This window comes from Desmodus rotundus, chromosome 9 (assembly GCF_022682495.2).
Source record: "Desmodus rotundus isolate HL8 chromosome 9, HLdesRot8A.1, whole genome shotgun sequence".
Lineage (NCBI taxonomy): Eukaryota > Metazoa > Chordata > Mammalia > Chiroptera > Phyllostomidae > Desmodus > Desmodus rotundus.
Genome location: NC_071395.1, coordinates 52,603,509 through 52,620,387, shown reverse-complemented (window position 1 = coordinate 52,620,387; position 16,879 = coordinate 52,603,509). Strand labels below are relative to the sequence as shown.

General features: G+C 45.1%; 1 protein-coding gene across 3 annotated transcripts in view; it reads left to right on the top strand.

The window, feature by feature from the left end:
• ENTPD4 (ectonucleoside triphosphate diphosphohydrolase 4) overlaps window positions 1–13,842 on the top strand; it is a 32,753-nt gene extending 18,911 nt beyond the window's left edge. For 2 of the 3 annotated variants that reach the window (XM_024560725.3, XM_045195665.2), the window contains exons 7-13: window positions 1,426–1,485; window positions 1,760–1,914; window positions 3,527–3,693; window positions 5,146–5,470; window positions 7,312–7,397; window positions 8,327–8,488; window positions 9,594–13,842. In XM_024560725.3, coding sequence (XP_024416493.2) covers window positions 1,426–1,485; window positions 1,760–1,914; window positions 3,527–3,693; window positions 5,146–5,470; window positions 7,312–7,397; window positions 8,327–8,488; window positions 9,594–9,822 — 1,184 coding nt within the window. In that variant the 3' untranslated portion in view covers window positions 9,823–13,842. The remainder of the gene's footprint in view (window positions 1–1,425; window positions 1,486–1,759; window positions 1,915–3,526; window positions 3,694–5,145; window positions 5,471–7,311; window positions 7,398–8,326; window positions 8,489–9,593) is intronic. The other variant, XM_024560726.4, reaches the window with a different exon arrangement.
• Window positions 13,843–16,879: the final 3,037 nt, after the last annotated feature.

Sequence of the window (16,879 nt, the reverse complement as noted above, 5' to 3'; positions counted from 1 at the left end):
AGGTGGATGTAGCCATACTTAAACAAAATAGACTTCAAGACAAAAAGGGTAAGAAGATACAAAGAACGTCATTATATAATGATAAACAGGTCAGTACATCAAGAAACTATGAGAGTCCTGGCTGGTGTTACTCAGTGGATTGAGGGCTGGCCTGAAAACCGAGGGGTTGCCAGTTCCATTCCTGGCTAGGGCACACGCTTGTGTTGCAGGCCTGGTCCCCAGTAGGAGGCATGTGAGAGGCAAACAATCTATGTTTCTCTTGCACATTGATGTTTCTCTCCCTCTTTCTCCCTCTATCTCCCTCCCCCTCTCTCAAAAAAAATAAATAAAATCCTAAAAAGAAAAGTAAAGTGGTGGGATGGGAGGATGGGAGTCAGGTAAGATTGATGGTATTTAAGGGTACAAACTTGGGATGAGTGATAAACAAGCCATAGAGATCTCAGATCTCATGCACAGTGAGGTTGACCTTTGAACATTGTGAGTTTGAACTGCTCAGGACCACTTAACAGTGATTTAAATTCAACTGTATAATGAATATAGACAATATTATACATTAAGTATGTCATATAAATATAAGGGCAATTGTAATACAATATACACATGTATCGAAGTAGCACATTGTACACCGTACCTACAGGAGGTTACGTGTCAAATTTATTCAGTAAAAAACCTGGACAGGTCTTGAATTGTCTGGCTGGGAAGTTTGGACTTTGTTCTGTAGATCAGTTGGTTCCGTAGCAGACGATCGAGGGGTTAAGTGCAAGAGTAGGGGCTGGAAGATTAATTAGATCTCTGCAGCTTAAATCAGGATAGTAATGAAAATGGGTAAAGACTAGATGTAGGAAATGTAAAAAGAGAATCAGATGTGGCAAATGAGTGAAAGTGAGGGATAATGGAAAGGGAAGAGTCCAAGTTAACTTCTTTTTAAAATCTTGCAATTGATAGGTTTAACTTCATAAAAAGTAAAAACTCCAGTATTTGAAAACAATCTATAAATTTCTAAGGAAGACTAGCCCAGCCCAGCTGGTGTGGCTCAATGGACTGAGCGCTGGCCTGTGGACTGCAAAGGTTTACAGTTCAATTCCCAGTCAGGACACACCCAGTTGGGGGCGTGGTAGAAGCAACTACCAGTGTGTGTTTCTCTCTCTCCCCCCCCCACCTCTATAGATAGATAAGTAAGTAAATACATACATAAATAAATACTAGCCCTATATAAATGATACAAAACTATAAATAGTAAAGTTGAGTGTTCTTGGAAAGACAGTAGGAAAAGATGTATCGTTAAAAATGTGTTATTTCAGATGATTTTTTCACAGATTGTCAGGGAATAAAATAAATGAGATGTTTGCACAGACAGTGTTGATCAGAGTTATACAAAATATTTTAAAATTCTATTCTTATCTTTACCCTGTGCAATGTCTATAGGTGTGTATGCTTGGATCGGCATTAATTTTGTCCTCGGACGATTTGAGCATATTGAAGATGGTAAGTATGTTTCCAGCTAATGCATCTAACTGGAAATTATGGCCTTTTCTGTTGGTTCTAAGGGCAAAAAAGGAGCTAAGCGTTGTGGCACAGCTAAACATGTAGGAGAGAGTGAGAGAAGCTGCTGTCTCACACAACTTGGATATAGTTGGGAAGAGGAGGCTGGGTTTGCCTAGAAATGCTTGAAATGCACCCTAGAAACAAGATGACACCTCCAAAGATCCTAGTTCTCTGGATTTGTTCCGCCCCCACAGATGTGTCTCATTCCCTGCAGATGACGAAGCGGTGGTGGAAGTGAACATTCCTGGTAGTGAAAGCAGCGAAGCCATTCTCCGCAAAAGAACTGCCGGTATTCTCGACATGGGAGGCGTGTCAACTCAGATAGCATACGAAGTCCCCAAAACTGTAAGCTTTGCCTCCTCACAGCAGGTATTATCTGTATGAGTTTCCTTCTTTTTGATTTGGTTTGATTTAACATGTTTCCATCCGTTTCTGTTTTGTTTTCTGAGTGAACACATCTTTACTGGGCTTGCTGAGGTACCACCTTCTCAACCAGGAGAAAGCAGACAGGAGGAAGCCCACCTAACAGTGCAAAGCTCACCTAAGCCATTTGTGTGTTCATTGAACTCAGCTGGTTTGTTTTCTGAACTCACGTGGAGTTTTTCTTTGGTATACATGTCAGTCACATACTTGAGTTTTGTTTACATTTTCCCTTCAGTTACTCTTCTCTCAACAGGGATTGTAAAACTTACATAGAATAGCATGAGATTTCTTAAGTTAAAATTGGAGAAAATACTTTTTTACTTTTTTATGGCTCAGGTTTTGACTTTTCTGGAAAGGATTGCTTCCACGTTTCTGAACTCTGGTTCACTCTGTCTTTCTCTGTCCCCTCATGCTCCCTGTCAGTGTAGTTTCCCAGTCGGCTGTGGCCTGTGTGGAGAGCAGCGGAAGGGTTTCCAGAGGTGCTCCTGAATTCCCACGTGCCTTTATCACTCTCTGTCCATGCTGCTGTACACTAATGCCAAAGCCCAGTTTCCTGCATATCCCCGAGCAAGCGTAGAGTGGTAGTTACAAAAGACTGGTGCATCATCAGCTTGTCCTCACTAGTTGTGTGGCCTTAGGCAAAGTCACTTAACTTCTTTGATCTGGTTTTCATCTATAAATGTGACTGCAAGTGCTTCTAACATAGAGTTACTATAAAGTTTTGTAAGATAGTGTATATAATATATCTAATGTATTACCAGACACCTAGTGTTCACCCAATAAATGATACATTAAACTCCTTAGAAAAATCCTTTGTAAATTCAAGTATTGCAATCTGTGTTTTCTACTTCCCATCCAGACATTCCTCCAAAACCTGTTACACTCTGTAAAAAGTCATGTTATTCCCTTCAAAATAAAGTAAAAATACCTATAAAGCAAGCCTGGAAAAAAAATACTGAAAAATCAGGATTAAAGATTTCCCATGAATGCATCATCCAAAGAAAGCATTTGTTAGCATTTTGATGTTTATTTTTCATTCTTTTTTCCCTATTCATAGTTTTTTTTTTTAATGTGGTTTTTATAATATTACTGTTTATGCAGTTCTGTGCCCTTTATTTAACAGTGCATAAGTATGTTCCTCCATAAACCTGATTAGGATAAATTTCTAAATCCTCCTAGGAGTTGTATATTTAGATGAAATCCAGCCTTTTCTGTCCCAGAATTACAAAGGACATCTTTGTGTATAGAGTCTTTTCAATGTTTAGGATTATTTCCAAAGCATAGGACTCCATAAACAGATTATTAGGTTAGCAGATGTGAACTATATTGCCAACTTCCTTTATTAATAAGTTGTAACAATATCACAGATGGGCAGTGCATCTGAAATCTCTTAAGTGAGAAATGTCATCATATTGATTTAGGAGGGATGCCTAGTAGGAAATACAGAAGCAGAAATTTTTGCTCCATTTAGATGAGTCTTTTGACAGTTTTCTTTTTAAAGAAGGTAGTTGTTTTTCTATTGCTTAAAATACTAATTTTGTTATCCTTACATCATCAGGAAGAAGTGGCTAAGAATTTGCTAGCTGAATTTAACCTTGGATGTGATGTTCATCAGACTGAGCATGTGTACCGAGTCTATGTGGCCACATTTCTTGGGTTTGGTGGCAATGCTGCCCGGCAGAGATATGAAGACAAGATATTTGCCAACACAGTTCAAAAAAACAGGTAAAGCACCTTTCCTCAGCAGTCAAGTTCAAATCCAGGTCTTTCCTCCTAAAAACATACCCAGGCAAAGCAGGAAGACCTCAATCAGCAGAAGCCTGTCAGCACTTAGCTTTTTATTCCCCTTTCTGTTGAGCTGAAGAGGATGTGGAAGGACAAGCAGGGTCCTGCCCTCAACCCCGCACCCCACCAGACTCCCAAGGAAGCTCGCTGTCGCTCAGACCCACACCTCCCTGATGGATTGGAACTCCCCTCTCAGGACATTAGATAGCTCTGAGCCCTGGGTGATGCACGCTGTTTTCACTGATGGTTTATTTGCCTGTCTTCTGCTCTGGACCACAGTGTTTTTTAAGGTTGAGTCCGTCATTTCTCTGACATGCCCTCCACCACTGAATTTAATGTTGTTTTGGCTTAAAGAATACCAAGACCTTACAGGCATTTGTGAAGAATTTGGTATCAAATCCGTCTAGATTTTTACTCATTTTTCTAAATTCTTTTTTTCTTTTTAATATATGTTGACTAACTTAAATAAAAATGCCACTTAGTCCCCTTATACTCCCCTCCTCCCAGTAATCACCACACTGTTTTCCATGTCCATGAATCCTTTTTCCTTTTTTGCTCAATCCCTCCATGCCCTCACATCCCCCCTCCATTAGCTGTCATCTGCTCTCCATCTATGAGTCTGTCCCCATTTTCCTTGTTTGTTCATTAGATTCCACATATGAGTGAAATCATTTGGCATTCGTCTTTCTTTGACTGGCTTATTTCACTTAGGATAATGTTCTCCAGGTCCATCCATGGTGTTGCAAAGGGTAAAATTTTCTTCTTTCTTCCAGCCAAGTAGTATTCCATTGTGTAAATGTCCCATAGTTGTTTTATCCACTCATCTGCTGATGGATACTTGGGCTCTGAATTCTTTTTAAATCTTGCTAACATCAATTTGACAGCAGTTTTCTGTCAACTCGCCTTTATCATGTTTTTCTAAGTAAGACATCTAACCTAGTTTTCACAGGACACATTTTCACTTGTTCCTTCTTTTTAGTCACATTTCTTCTGCATATAATAAAAATCACAAGCACTAGTGGCAGAAGTGGGGCTGGAACCATGCAGTTAGTGGGCACTTAGCAGCAGTGAACTAGGACAGAGAGCGGCTCACTGACCACGGGCACTCAGCAGTGGGGACACCAAGCTGTGTACAAGGAACAGAAAGCATGGGGTCACCTCACAGGTAGTCGTTTCCCTGATTCTGTTTAGGTGTCTGCTGTATGAAAGTGTGTATCATGAATCTCCAGGCGGGGCTCAAGTGTGTCCTTTCCTAACTTAATTATCCTGGAACCGTCTGTTCCCCCAGACCACTGGGCAGGGTACGTGGTCCACAGAACACACTTTGGGAGGACTGACTTCAGAACACAGTTTTCTGTCAGTCTCATGGTCAAGTTTCTCTTTGTGCCATAGGCTCCTGGGGAAGCAGACTGGTCTAGCTCCGGATACTCCGTATCTGGACCCCTGCCTACCCCTAGACATTAAAGATGAAATCCAGCAAAATGGACAGACCATGTACCTGCGGGGAATGGGAGACTTTGACCTGTGTCGACAGAGTCTCCAGCCTTTCATGAACAAAACAAATGAGACGCAGACTTCCCTCAACGGGGTCTACCAGCCCCTGATTCACTTCCAGAACAGCGAATTCTACGGCTTTTCTGAATTCTACTACTGCACTGAGGATGTGCTGCGGATGGGAGGAGACTACAATGCTGCCGCATTCACTAAAGCTGCGAAGGTAACCTTCAGAGAGACCACCGTCCGTGCGCCTCGGGAGACTGGGGAGGACAGTGGCAGGTCTTGCCCTCCCTTCACCACTGGAGGCCCGGGTCAAGAGAAGGGAGAGGTGGAGGACAGAAGGTTCTCCTGCCACACACATTGGGGATCCTGTTCCCTCAGTCAGACGAGGGGAATGGTCAAGCAGGAGCCCACACTTCTCTGTGAGCTGACTTCTGCCCCACACCCCAAGAACTGCCCTGGTCACCAGTGGCTCCCAGGTTGTACTGCTGCATAATGCTGGGAGCATTACCTGACAGTACTCGCCACGGCCTTCCAGGACTTTCATCTCAAGTTCTCCCTGCCTTTCTGAGTCTCTTGGGCTCTCTTAAGGGTTCCCCCCACACACCCCTTAAACCTTGGTGATCCCAGACTCCACTCTTGGCCTTCTGCCTTTCAGGTTCTCAGGTAATCTCATCCATGCTTGTTATTTGCTGCTGCCTCTCAAGGAGAGGTTGTGGTTCTGACCCCACGCAGTGCCTGCTAGCTGTCCCAACACCACATACGCCTACCATTTCCTCCCTGCCCTGTTCCAACTTGCTCTTAGTTAATGGTGTCACTGAACATCCAGTCCCCTGTCACTTGCTCATGCCTTGCTGGACACCCCTGTGTAATCAAGCACGTTTCTTGATGTCATAAATATTTCTCAGACCCCTTCCTACGTTCTGTCCTAGTGTCGTCGTCCCTAGTCCAGGCCTCTGTCGACCACAGGCACTACCGCAGGAGCCTCTCAGTTGGTCATCTTGCGTCTGGTCTTTCTCTATCATTCATCTTCCAGGCGCTCCCAGGCTGTGCTGTCAGAACACAAGCGCAGTCACCTGCCCTCCTGTTTAAAATCTTCAGTGGCTTCCTTTTCCTTCCAGGGCACATTTCAAATCCCCTCTAGAGTGTCATCTTCCCACTTAGCTCTTTACACTGTAATTGCCTCAGACGACCCCTTGTTTCCCTCACACCTGTACTACTTCCACCTCATCTTGGTTCCCCTTGGTGGTCCCTGGGCCCGGAATGCCTGTCCTCTCCCTCCAGCCGGAGTGTTGTTCCTGTTCCCTCGAAAGTTTCTCAGCTTCTCTGAGCCTCCGTTTCTTCATCCTTTATATAGGGGTCAGAATAGTAGCCATGTAAGTGTTGCAACACCTCTTTGTCTTCTTTCAAAGACGGAGTCTTTTGTAGTCATCCTTGTGTCCCAGAACCTCTCGCTGTGCAGCCACACGCAGTGCTGTTCGATCTGAGCTGGCTCAGTGCCGACTCACTTTTCCAAACGTCTGTGCCTGTCACATGCAGTCACGGAAGGAGACACTGAGCCATTTCAAGAGGTTGGTGTGGGCAGTCAAATTCTCTTTAACAATCACTTGGGCAGAATTTAAGACAAAGAACAGCATTCTTGCCCTGACCAGTGTGGCTCGTGGGTTGGGTGTCGTTCCATCAAGCAAAACGTCGCTGGTTCAATTCCCAGTTGGGGGCACATGCCTGGGTTGTGGGGTTGGTCCATGGTTCAGGGCGGGTACAGGGTACAGAAGAGAGGTAACCAATCAGTGTTTCTTTCTGACATCTGTGTTTCTCTTTCTCTTTCTCCCTCCTTTCCCCTCTCTCTGAAAATGACATAAAATTTAAAAAAAATAACAGCACTCACTGATCAGTAATATTCACTCAGTGATTGTGTGTCTTGTCTTCTTGGCTCACACATATAAGTTACACCTCCGTTCTAATTGGAAGGATATGTTTGTTATGAATATGAATTTGGTAAACCCTTTTTTAGTGAAAAATCATTTACCAGGGATTTATTTTGGGTAAAATTTCTTTCAGGATTATTGTGCAACAAAGTGGTCGATCTTGCGGGAGCGCTTTGACCGAGGACTGTATGCCTCTCACGCGGACCTCCACAGGCTGAAGTAAGTCGTGGACGGCCAGGCCTGGGGTGTGTTTGGGAAACCAGGCATTCAGTGCGGGTCCCAGCTCGCTGCGCCCTGGCCCCAGCCTGCCTGTCTGTCCTCCTCAGTCCCTGCTGCTCGTCTGTCCTGGCCTCCTTTCAGACAAGACGGCAAACACTTGAGCCCAAACGTACACTGCTCCACACATAGTTTTGCTCAGTTTTGTTCTTCTTTCCACCTGGAATTCCCCTAGTCATCCTTTGCCGTTGAAATCCTGCCCAGACATCAGACTCAAGGTGGGGGCTGTCTTTTTTTATCCTCCTCTGCCCTTTCAGCCAGAGAGCCCTTCCTTCTCCCCGAGCCTCCAGAGCCCTCAGGTCTCTGCTGGTGTTTTGTCATTTCTGCTTTGTTTTAGGTATCTGTTGCTTTTCAAAAATCCTCATTATAAGTTATTTAAGTTCACTGACCATTATTTGTTATTATATCTTATTACTTGCTTAGCCTAATCCTTTGCCAAAAGTAAGTCTCTGATAAATATTTAGAATCATAGAATAATAGAGCTGAAAAGGACCCTCGTCTTTTCTCATTTTATAATAAAGAAACTGAGGTCCCAGGAAGTTGGAGCTTGTTCTGTATTTACGGAGTAAGTAAAAGATGGAATGGCAGAGGGAGCATCTGTCACGATGTTGCATTCAATCACACTGAGACCGAGTGTCATGAGCTGATTGATTTGGACAGGCAGACTGCTCCGTGTTGTGGTCGAGGGACATAAGCCAAGTAGATCAACGTGGAATGCATGTGATGAGTTGGGCTGCTGAGTTGGGCTGCTCAGGACACAGGCATCAGGAAGCCTGTGCATCCACACTGGTCCCAGAGGGGGCCCATCTCTGTGCACAATTTCTCTTGACCAGTGACCCAATGCCACCTCTGTCTGTGCTCGGTGCCTGCAGGTATCAGTGCTTCAAATCCGCCTGGATGTTCGAGGTGTTTCACAGTGGCTTTTCGTTTCCCGTTACCTACAAAAATTTAAAGACCGCCCTGCAAGTTTATGACAAGGAAGTGCAGTGGACCCTTGGAGCAATCCTTTACAGGACCCGCTTTTTACCCTTAAGGTATGGACTTGAATTTGGTAACAAGAATCAAACACAAGATGCTCTTCTTCACTTACGACGCACCATAGCAACTGCGGCCTGCGGGTGTCTGGCGCACTCCGGGTAGCGCCGGCTGTGGGCAGAGCCACAGAGTTGTGCACTTTCGTCCCCCACCCCCGTCCCAGCAGTGCTGCACCAGGGCCTGGTTATTCCCAAGTGCCAGTCCCCCTGACACTGGACAGAGCATCGACTCCTGGGTTCTTTGCCTTTGTGGCTTTGGAGCCCTTCTCAACATACTGTCTTTAATGCTAATACATAGGTCACAGAGGAAACCATTGTACTGAAATGTGTTTATCAAAATACTACAGAAAACCCATTTGTGGTGTAGTGATCTGTGTTCTTCATTAACACGTGAAGTAACAAGGTTTGGCAGCAGGAATCGTGCCTCTGTAATTTCAGTGTGGTGACACGTGTCAGTATTTTAAGACATTTGCAAAGCACCACAGTGTGATACAGAAGGTCTGTGAGTGTCACCAGGAGCAAAGTCCCAGGTCCTGCCAATACCACAGTGGTTTGCTGGCTGCATCCATGTTCCGTGGAGACCCTGCATTACAGTCAGAGACTGACTCGGGTTCACAGACCCGCTGTCAGTTGGCCCCCACAGAGGGGCCCTGCTTCACTGATAAGTGAGGTCTTAGCTTTCTGGGTTTCCCCCCTCATTTAACTGAGCTTCTCTAAGCAATACATGGAAACTGGTTCACTGCGAGAATGGTGAGTAGTGGGCGGTGCTGATCAGAAACGTGGATTGTCCCACATTGGCTTCTGAGTAACTAGTGAAACCCCCACGGTTCTACATTTCTCTGATTTTTGTTATAACCAAGTTGTGATGGTGGTAACTGCTACAGACTAATGAATACGCTTTCACATGTGACCTGGTTAGTACTCACAGCTGTCCTCTGTTTGGCCAGATTTAGGGGTCAGGAAACTGAGTCTTGAGGCAGGGTTAGTTTTTGTCTGCAGAGCTGCATCCTGACCCATGTCCCGTGCACTATGTGCCACACTCCTTGCCCGATCAGTTCTCGGGCACCTTCATCTGACTTGTTTGTTTTTGTTCCCTTGTGGGCAGAGATATCCAGCAGGAGACCTTCCGGGCCAGTCACGCTCACTGGCGGGGCTTCTCCTTTGTCTACAATCACTACCTGTTCTTCGGCTGCTTCCTGGTGGTCCTGCTTGCCATCCTCCTCTACCTGCTGCGGCTCCGACGCATTCACAGGCGGATGCTTCGCAGCGGGTCGGCCGCTGCACTCTGGCTGGAGGAGGGCCTTCCGACCCAGAAGATTGGGGGCACCTTATGAACTGGACCGGAGGGAGAGGACCCAGGAAGACTGGGCTCTAAAGGAAAAGCCATTTTTGCCTCAGGGTTTCTTCCCTTTATTTTTGTTTGGTTTTATTTTTCCGTTCCCTTTTTGTTCCTTGAAGCAAAAACCAATTCCATTGTCTGTAAACTCTGCTGCCCTGGAAGAATCGCGTTTAGCCCTGTTTTGTACACAGCTTTAAAGTGAAGGTTAGGGAAAAGGGGAAGTCCCGTCGTTTTTGCTGCATAGGATATTTGCCAAAAATTACGAAGATTTTTGGTTTTTCTTTAGGGTGTGTTTAATTTTAAACAGATGCACTTTGATATTGGAGGGAAGTGGCAAAGGTGTTTTCTATCAGTGGAGCTAGGACCGAAGGGTGATACTTTTGAAACACCAAAAAAACCTACTGAATGAAATTAAAATGCTTTTTTCCTCTCTTGAAAACTAAAGAGGATATTTAGTTTTTATTTATTGTTTAGGTCTGTTACAATGTATTTTCTTTGCAGACTTAAAAAGTCAAAATCTTTTATATCCAAAATAGAGAAAACTAGTTACCAAGAGGTAACTCTTTTTCAAATTGATAGTGAAGAGACCTGAAAAATGTGAAGTAATGACTGGGGTGCCGTGTGTGCACATGCTAATGAAAGCGAATGAGGAATGCAGTGTTCTTTCTCCTAAATACACCCACTTCAGAATTTTCTTTTTCATTTTATTTTATTTTATTTGGAAAAATCCATTACCATGATCTTATCCTTTGACCACAGGTAATCAGTTTCTTCATCTTATCTTTCACTGGCCTTAGAACACTCTGTTTTTGAATGAGCCAGAAAATTTGTAAGGTTTCACTAGTTTCAAAATTACTAGAACTTGAGCTGATGCCAGCTGACAGGCATGTCTGTGTTTCTTAATAATGCATCTTTGCTTGTTTAACTTGGGCTCCAGTTTCTTCCAAATTAAGGTTGGTGTCCCCGCTCCCCCAATTAAAAATTGTCTCAGCAATTTTTTCGGAAGAGCCCACCTGCGGCTCAGTAAGTTCTTTTCACCACTGTTGTGGTCAAGGCCGTGTGGGCACCGCCACTGTGACCCACGCTGAGGGAAGGGTCTGAGTTTAGCACCAAAAAGAAGCCCACGTTTTGAAGAAAACAAGTTTGACATTTTAAATAAAAGATGGATTGGCATATGTGAGGTCAGTTGGTGTTCACCTATTCATTAGTTTGGAACCCCTGGGAATTGGTACTTTTTTGCGGTTCTTTCTGTGCGTGAGCATGTGTGCGTACGCACACCACACCCATGTGCTGTTCAACTCCAGGAGAGTTGAAGTTGTCTGGTTGGTAGCAGATGTGTATTTTGAGAACCGTCAGTTGCTTTTTTAAAACATTGATTAGAGAAAGAATTTTGATTCTGAAGCGCTTATGTAACCAAGGGGGGGAAGTGGGGCTTTTATCTTGTTTATTAATTACTTAAAACCATGGCATACTGTATGTTGATGATTTAAAAGATCACAATTTTTAAAGATTTTACTTATTTTTAGAGAGAGGGGAAGAGAGGGAGAGAAACATCGATGCAAGAGAGGAACATTGATTGGTTGCTTCTCGAATGCTCCCTAACCAGGAATCGAATTGGTAACCTTTCGATTTGTGGGATGACTCCCACCTCACTGAGCTACACTGGATAGGGTTAAAAGATTACAAATTTATGAAAGAAATGTAAGTTCTGTTATTCTCCTTAAAGTGAATATTCTAACAGTGAAGAAATTATTGGTAGAATATTTGCCTCTCACATATCTGGGAGGTAGGAAGAGCTGTGTGATGTTACTGGAATAATGTGGCGGCGAGTCTTGTTTCAGAGAGATGGAGATAAACGTCTCTGTGAAAGAGCCAGCTTCTGAAAGGCTGGTCTCCAGATAGTAAGTCCTTGGTCCCTGGTAAACACCGTTCTCATCAAGACCCAGCCACACCCGAGCTGTGTCACACATGCCTGGACGTGGCAGGAGGGCACATGCTTCTCGAAGTCTTTGAGGGGTTTACTCTATAGCCTGTGGGTGGCATTAGTGGTGAGGAGGAAATAAGTTTCCACTTTAGCTTTTCTCCCACCAGCCATTTGGAATAGGAAGGCCCTGAACAGTAGAATGAAGAGTTTCAAATGCCTTGAGTATGTGATTTTGCCTTTAAAATCAAGGCAAGGATAAGCCAGCATGGGCACAGGTTTAAATTGGCCTTAATTAAGACTTCCTACCACAAACAGCTACTTGTTGAATAAAGAAGGCCAGTTGGGTCCAGCTCTGTACTGTTCTGGAGACAAACCCAGGGAAGTTCTGCTTTTTGCCCAGCCTTGGGGTCGTCTGCAAGGCCCCGCCCACTCTCCACAGGACATCCCCAGATCAGGGTCCTCAGGCCTGAACAGCCTTCGAACTCGCTCATTTTGGTGCCCGTGTTCCCCTACCAAGAACTCCCTGCAGCAGGGAGTCTGGCAGACTTGCCCACAGGGAAAATCTGGAAGACCCTTGAGCTGAGAATGGTGTTTTGATTTGTAAAGGGTAGTTAGAGACAAAAAGAGGGAAGAATGTGCAGCAGACAGCCCAGCGCGTAGCGCCTGAACTACTTCCTGAGGGTCCCTTCACAGAAGGTGTTTGCTGACCCCTGTGTGAACCCCTGTGTCCCCCATTCAAGAAGGGACACACAGCAGCATCCTCTTAATTCAGAGAGGGAGTTAACCACTCACGGGCACAAAGAGGAGGGCAAGAGAAGTGAACAAACTTCCATTTTAAAATACTTGTTTATGCACCAGAATTCCACTTTCCTTCTAGATTATTTCCAACATCGTTTTTCTAATAAACCAGGAAAGCCCCTCCCCGGTGTCTAAAATGCTGTTCAGGAGGGCTCACTGTGTTGTGCTGGAACATCTGCAGGTGCGAGGGCTCGCCTGGTGTGTCGTCATCGTACACCACAGGAGGTAAGAAACCAGGCGCTTCTCTTGGTGGTGCCATAGTGGGCTGACATGAGAGGCGAGCCAGGGAGGAGCTCCATTCAGGAGAACTCATGTCCACTAAGGGCTGGCCAAGAGGGCGGGAAACTGAATAGTTAGCAAAAAAAAAAAAGAAGGGTGACGTGTTGAGATCCTTGTCTGAACGTCTGTGCTGAGCCTCTGCTCCGTTGCCGAGTGCGCCCCTGTTCAAGCCTCCAGAGGATGCACCCAAGCCTATATAGGCCACTTAGGGAAATCACGGTAGAACTATAAACATACTATTTGGCACCAGTGGTTTTTGCACATTTTCACCCTATACTGCTGGCTCTAGGCAGCACCCCCAACCTGGGGTCAAATGAAGAGGCTTCTGTGGCTCAGCCTGGCCACCCTGGAGGCAGAGGAGATCATCTGTTCACCGCCCACGTCCCCACCTGTGCAGTGCACTCAGGTCGGCAAGCTCTAGATTAACAGATACTTAGGTTCTAAACTCAGGCCTACATAGAAGAGTTTTCCTTATAAGAAGCATGCGTACCACCTGGCAAGAAACACAAAAAGGCAAATGTGTTTTCCAGGCTTTAAAAAAATACCAGCTTTAGGGTTTTGTGTGGTAATGTGCAATGCAGCAAAACTGCCTACAGGTAAATTAGTTATTTCTATGTCAGTGGTTTTTTTGTGATACTGCATTTTCCCTTTCAATAATAAATGATGTGACCAACCAAGGAGAATTGTTTGTTTCGTTAATAAGATTATGTTTTACAGTTAGAAATTACAAAAACTAAGGGAGCCTAAATGTGCTTTATTTAAATGATGTCTTCCATTCGAGGGAAGAATAATTCCCTTTGAGGGGCTGTGCTGTCCTATCACTCTCCATTTGGGGAACCTCACCTTGTTACCCCTGCACATCAGTGGGTGTTGAGAATCAAAATGAAAGTTCATCAATGTGAGCTTGCGTTCTTGTGATAAACAGATTTTTCTCTCATGGTTGAATCTTGTTACCTGCTACAGTGCTATGTCTATTCTAAATTCCTTAAAATAAATTGTCTGGGGGTGGCCACACTCTGTGTTCGCTGTGTCTTTTTTTTTTTAATATTTATTTATTTAGAGAGGGAGAAGGGGGAGAGTAAGAGATGGAGAGAGACATCACTGTGAGAGAGAAACATGGATCTCTTGCCTCTCACACGTGAGACCGAACCCACAACCCAGGCATGTGCCCTGAGAGGGAATCAAACCAGTGACCTTTTGGTTCACAGGCCCACACTCAGCCAGCTGAGCCGCACCAGCCAGGGCCGTTTGCTGTGTCTTGATGTGCATGCGGTGCTGCAGCGCCGTTCGTGTTGGGGGAGGGTGCCCGTCCTGCGGCCCAGAAGCCAGATGTTTTACCAGGAGGACCACCAAGGGGTGTGCCATTAAGCCAGTCACCCCAATAAAGGCCACACCTGTTAACTGTGTAGGGAGGAAGGGAGGAAAAAAGATGAAATGAACCAACTTCTATGTATTTTCTCTTATAATAGTAAAAACAAAAGCTCACCTATTACACCATTTTTCATTTCAATCTAAGCTTAAAGCCATTGGCTTATTTCCAGAGAAATATGCATCTTGTTATTAATGTTACTAATAACCCTCAGAAGCTAGAGCTTTCTCAGCTGTTTGGGGATATATAAATAGAGGTCTCCCTGGCAGGGGGAGGTGGGGCTGAAAATAGATGATGGAAGTGGTGGAAAGGGAAGGGGACCAGCTGTTAAGAACGACAAAAATGAAAGCCTGAGAAGTGTGTGTGAGGTGAGGGGCAGCTGGCCGGGACGGGAGTGCGGGCGCGGCGGGAGCACAGGAGTGCAGCGCCGGCCACTGACAGTGGGGAGGCTGGGAGGGTAACAGAGGGGACTTTCTTAATATAGGACTTCGTGCTGGAGGGTGAGGACATATCTAAGGCATCTAAAGACACCTAGTTTCACTCCACTGGATTGCATAGCGAGTGCCTGTTTCCAACCACTACCAGTATTGGCAGATCTGAAAGACAGTGGTTCTATTTTTGTTTGTTTTTCACTGATTTCCATGTGTCTCATGAACCTGGGATTCACAAGGGGTTCCTTTTTTTTTAGATCCTGAAATGCTAATGGTTGCACAGAGGGGCTTGTGGTCTGGGAGCAGAGAAGTGACTGTCACCTCTATCAGAGTCAAACTGTCTTCTTATGGAAAGGTCCTAAAAAGACAGGAGCAACCTTTAATCCCAAAGCCCAGCTTGTCAGACTCAGCAATTTGCTTGGGGCTTCAGGGTCAGGATGAAACCCAATCCCCTAAAGTGTCTTCGCAGCCCCAGCTGCTCCAGGAGCCTGGCTGCCTCAGTCTGTGATCCCACCTCCTAAGAGCAGACTTGATCTGTTGAGGCATTTTCATGTGCTGCTTAACAAGGTTAGCTCTCCTTCCCGGGTGTGTCAAATCCTCTGTGAATATATCCATTAAGGTTGACCAAGACCTGCCACAGGGGGGACCAGGGCTGCTTTGGCCTTCTATCCGTGCCCTGCGCCCTTGATCCTGTTTGACAGGTGAATTGCATCTGGGCTCCGGACTTCAGGGCCACTTAAAAGTTTCTGTCAACAGCCTGTTGTGTGGAAGAGGCCCAATGAAGCCCAAACAAGAAAACCAGGCCCTAGGAAGGGTTTCTGCTTTGCGAAAAGCGCTGAAAGCTCCCTGCAGAACGTGATGGTGATTGGCACAAAAGACACTTCTCCTTCAAATACATGAACTCAAAGAAAGGGAGGGGAAGGAGATTTTTGGTGTTTTCTCCTGAAAAAGGAGTTGGAAAAGTTAGTTTTCGGCCAGGTCATCAGAGGACAAGAATGTCATCCTGATTCCCAGGGTCGGACGTCCTCTTTCATTGTACTAATTCCAGAGAGTACCCACGCTGGCTTTACTTGCTCTTCACAGAGCTGGTAATCAGTAGTTTTACTGCCACTTTCACACTTTTTTTGTCTTCATGATCATCAGTTGGAAGTGGGCATTTGGAAAACTGAGTCACCCTCTTGTTGCCTGTGAAGACGACTTCTGTGCCAGGACCCAGACGCAGCACCTTCTCCTCCCAAGAGTCTGTCTCCTCGACCTGGCACGCGCTGTATCACCTAGATTATAGATTTAGAGAGACTGAAACTCTTCAGTGTTCAACGGGCTCCACTCAGCCTTGTGATGTCCTTTATTTGGGTTGTGACAGCACAAGAGAGTTTTCTGGAATTTCCTGGCTGTTCTCTTGTGAGGTTCAAATGACATTTTAAATTCTCGGCAGCCTTCTGTGGCTGTGCTGTCCATCAGTGTCTGCACCGTTCCTGAACTTTCCTGAGCAAGGGCTGTGGCCGCTAACTTTCTGTGTCCTATACTTGTAAGTAATCCAATAAGGAATCACTTCGTAGCACACAGTGCTTCATATTTGTTTGTAGTAATCAAAACCTGGCTTCTGCCCTGACTGGTGTGGCTCAGCGGGTTGCGCAGCGTCCTGCAGAACTGAAAGGTCACCGGTTCAATTCCCAGTCAGGGCACATGCCTGGGCACATGCCAGGTCCCTGGTTGGGGGCTCACAAGAGGCAACCAATCAATGTTTGTTTCTCCCTCTCTCCTTCCCTTCCTCCCTCCCTCTCTAAAAATAAATAAAATTCTTTTAAGAATCTGGCTTCTTTGTCAAATCACCTCTTTAGGTCCTTAGGGTTTGTAAAACAAATATTTTACAAATATTTTATTCTCCATCTTCTTTCCAGATTGCAGAGTTTTGTGCAGTTTTAAAGCCACATTCCATTGTGATGGGAAGAGTGAAATGGAATCCCCAGCCTCCCTCTGTCATCTGTCCGCTTCCCTCCCACCACAAAGTTTATTAAGGGAGTGTTGCATTTTAAAGCTGTATTCACAAAAAACATAGGAGAACCAAATTTACTTCAAGTGCTCACTTCTTAACCCATTCAGTCTTGAAAAAAAGTGGGGGGAGGCAGAATTAGGTAGCGATGGGTATGGGGCAGCATAAGATCGGTGTTTTCTGAAGCCCAGCATAGAGAAAATAATTTCTGTATGTCCATCTTACTTTTAGCATAGCTTCAGAATTTTATTCACTCTG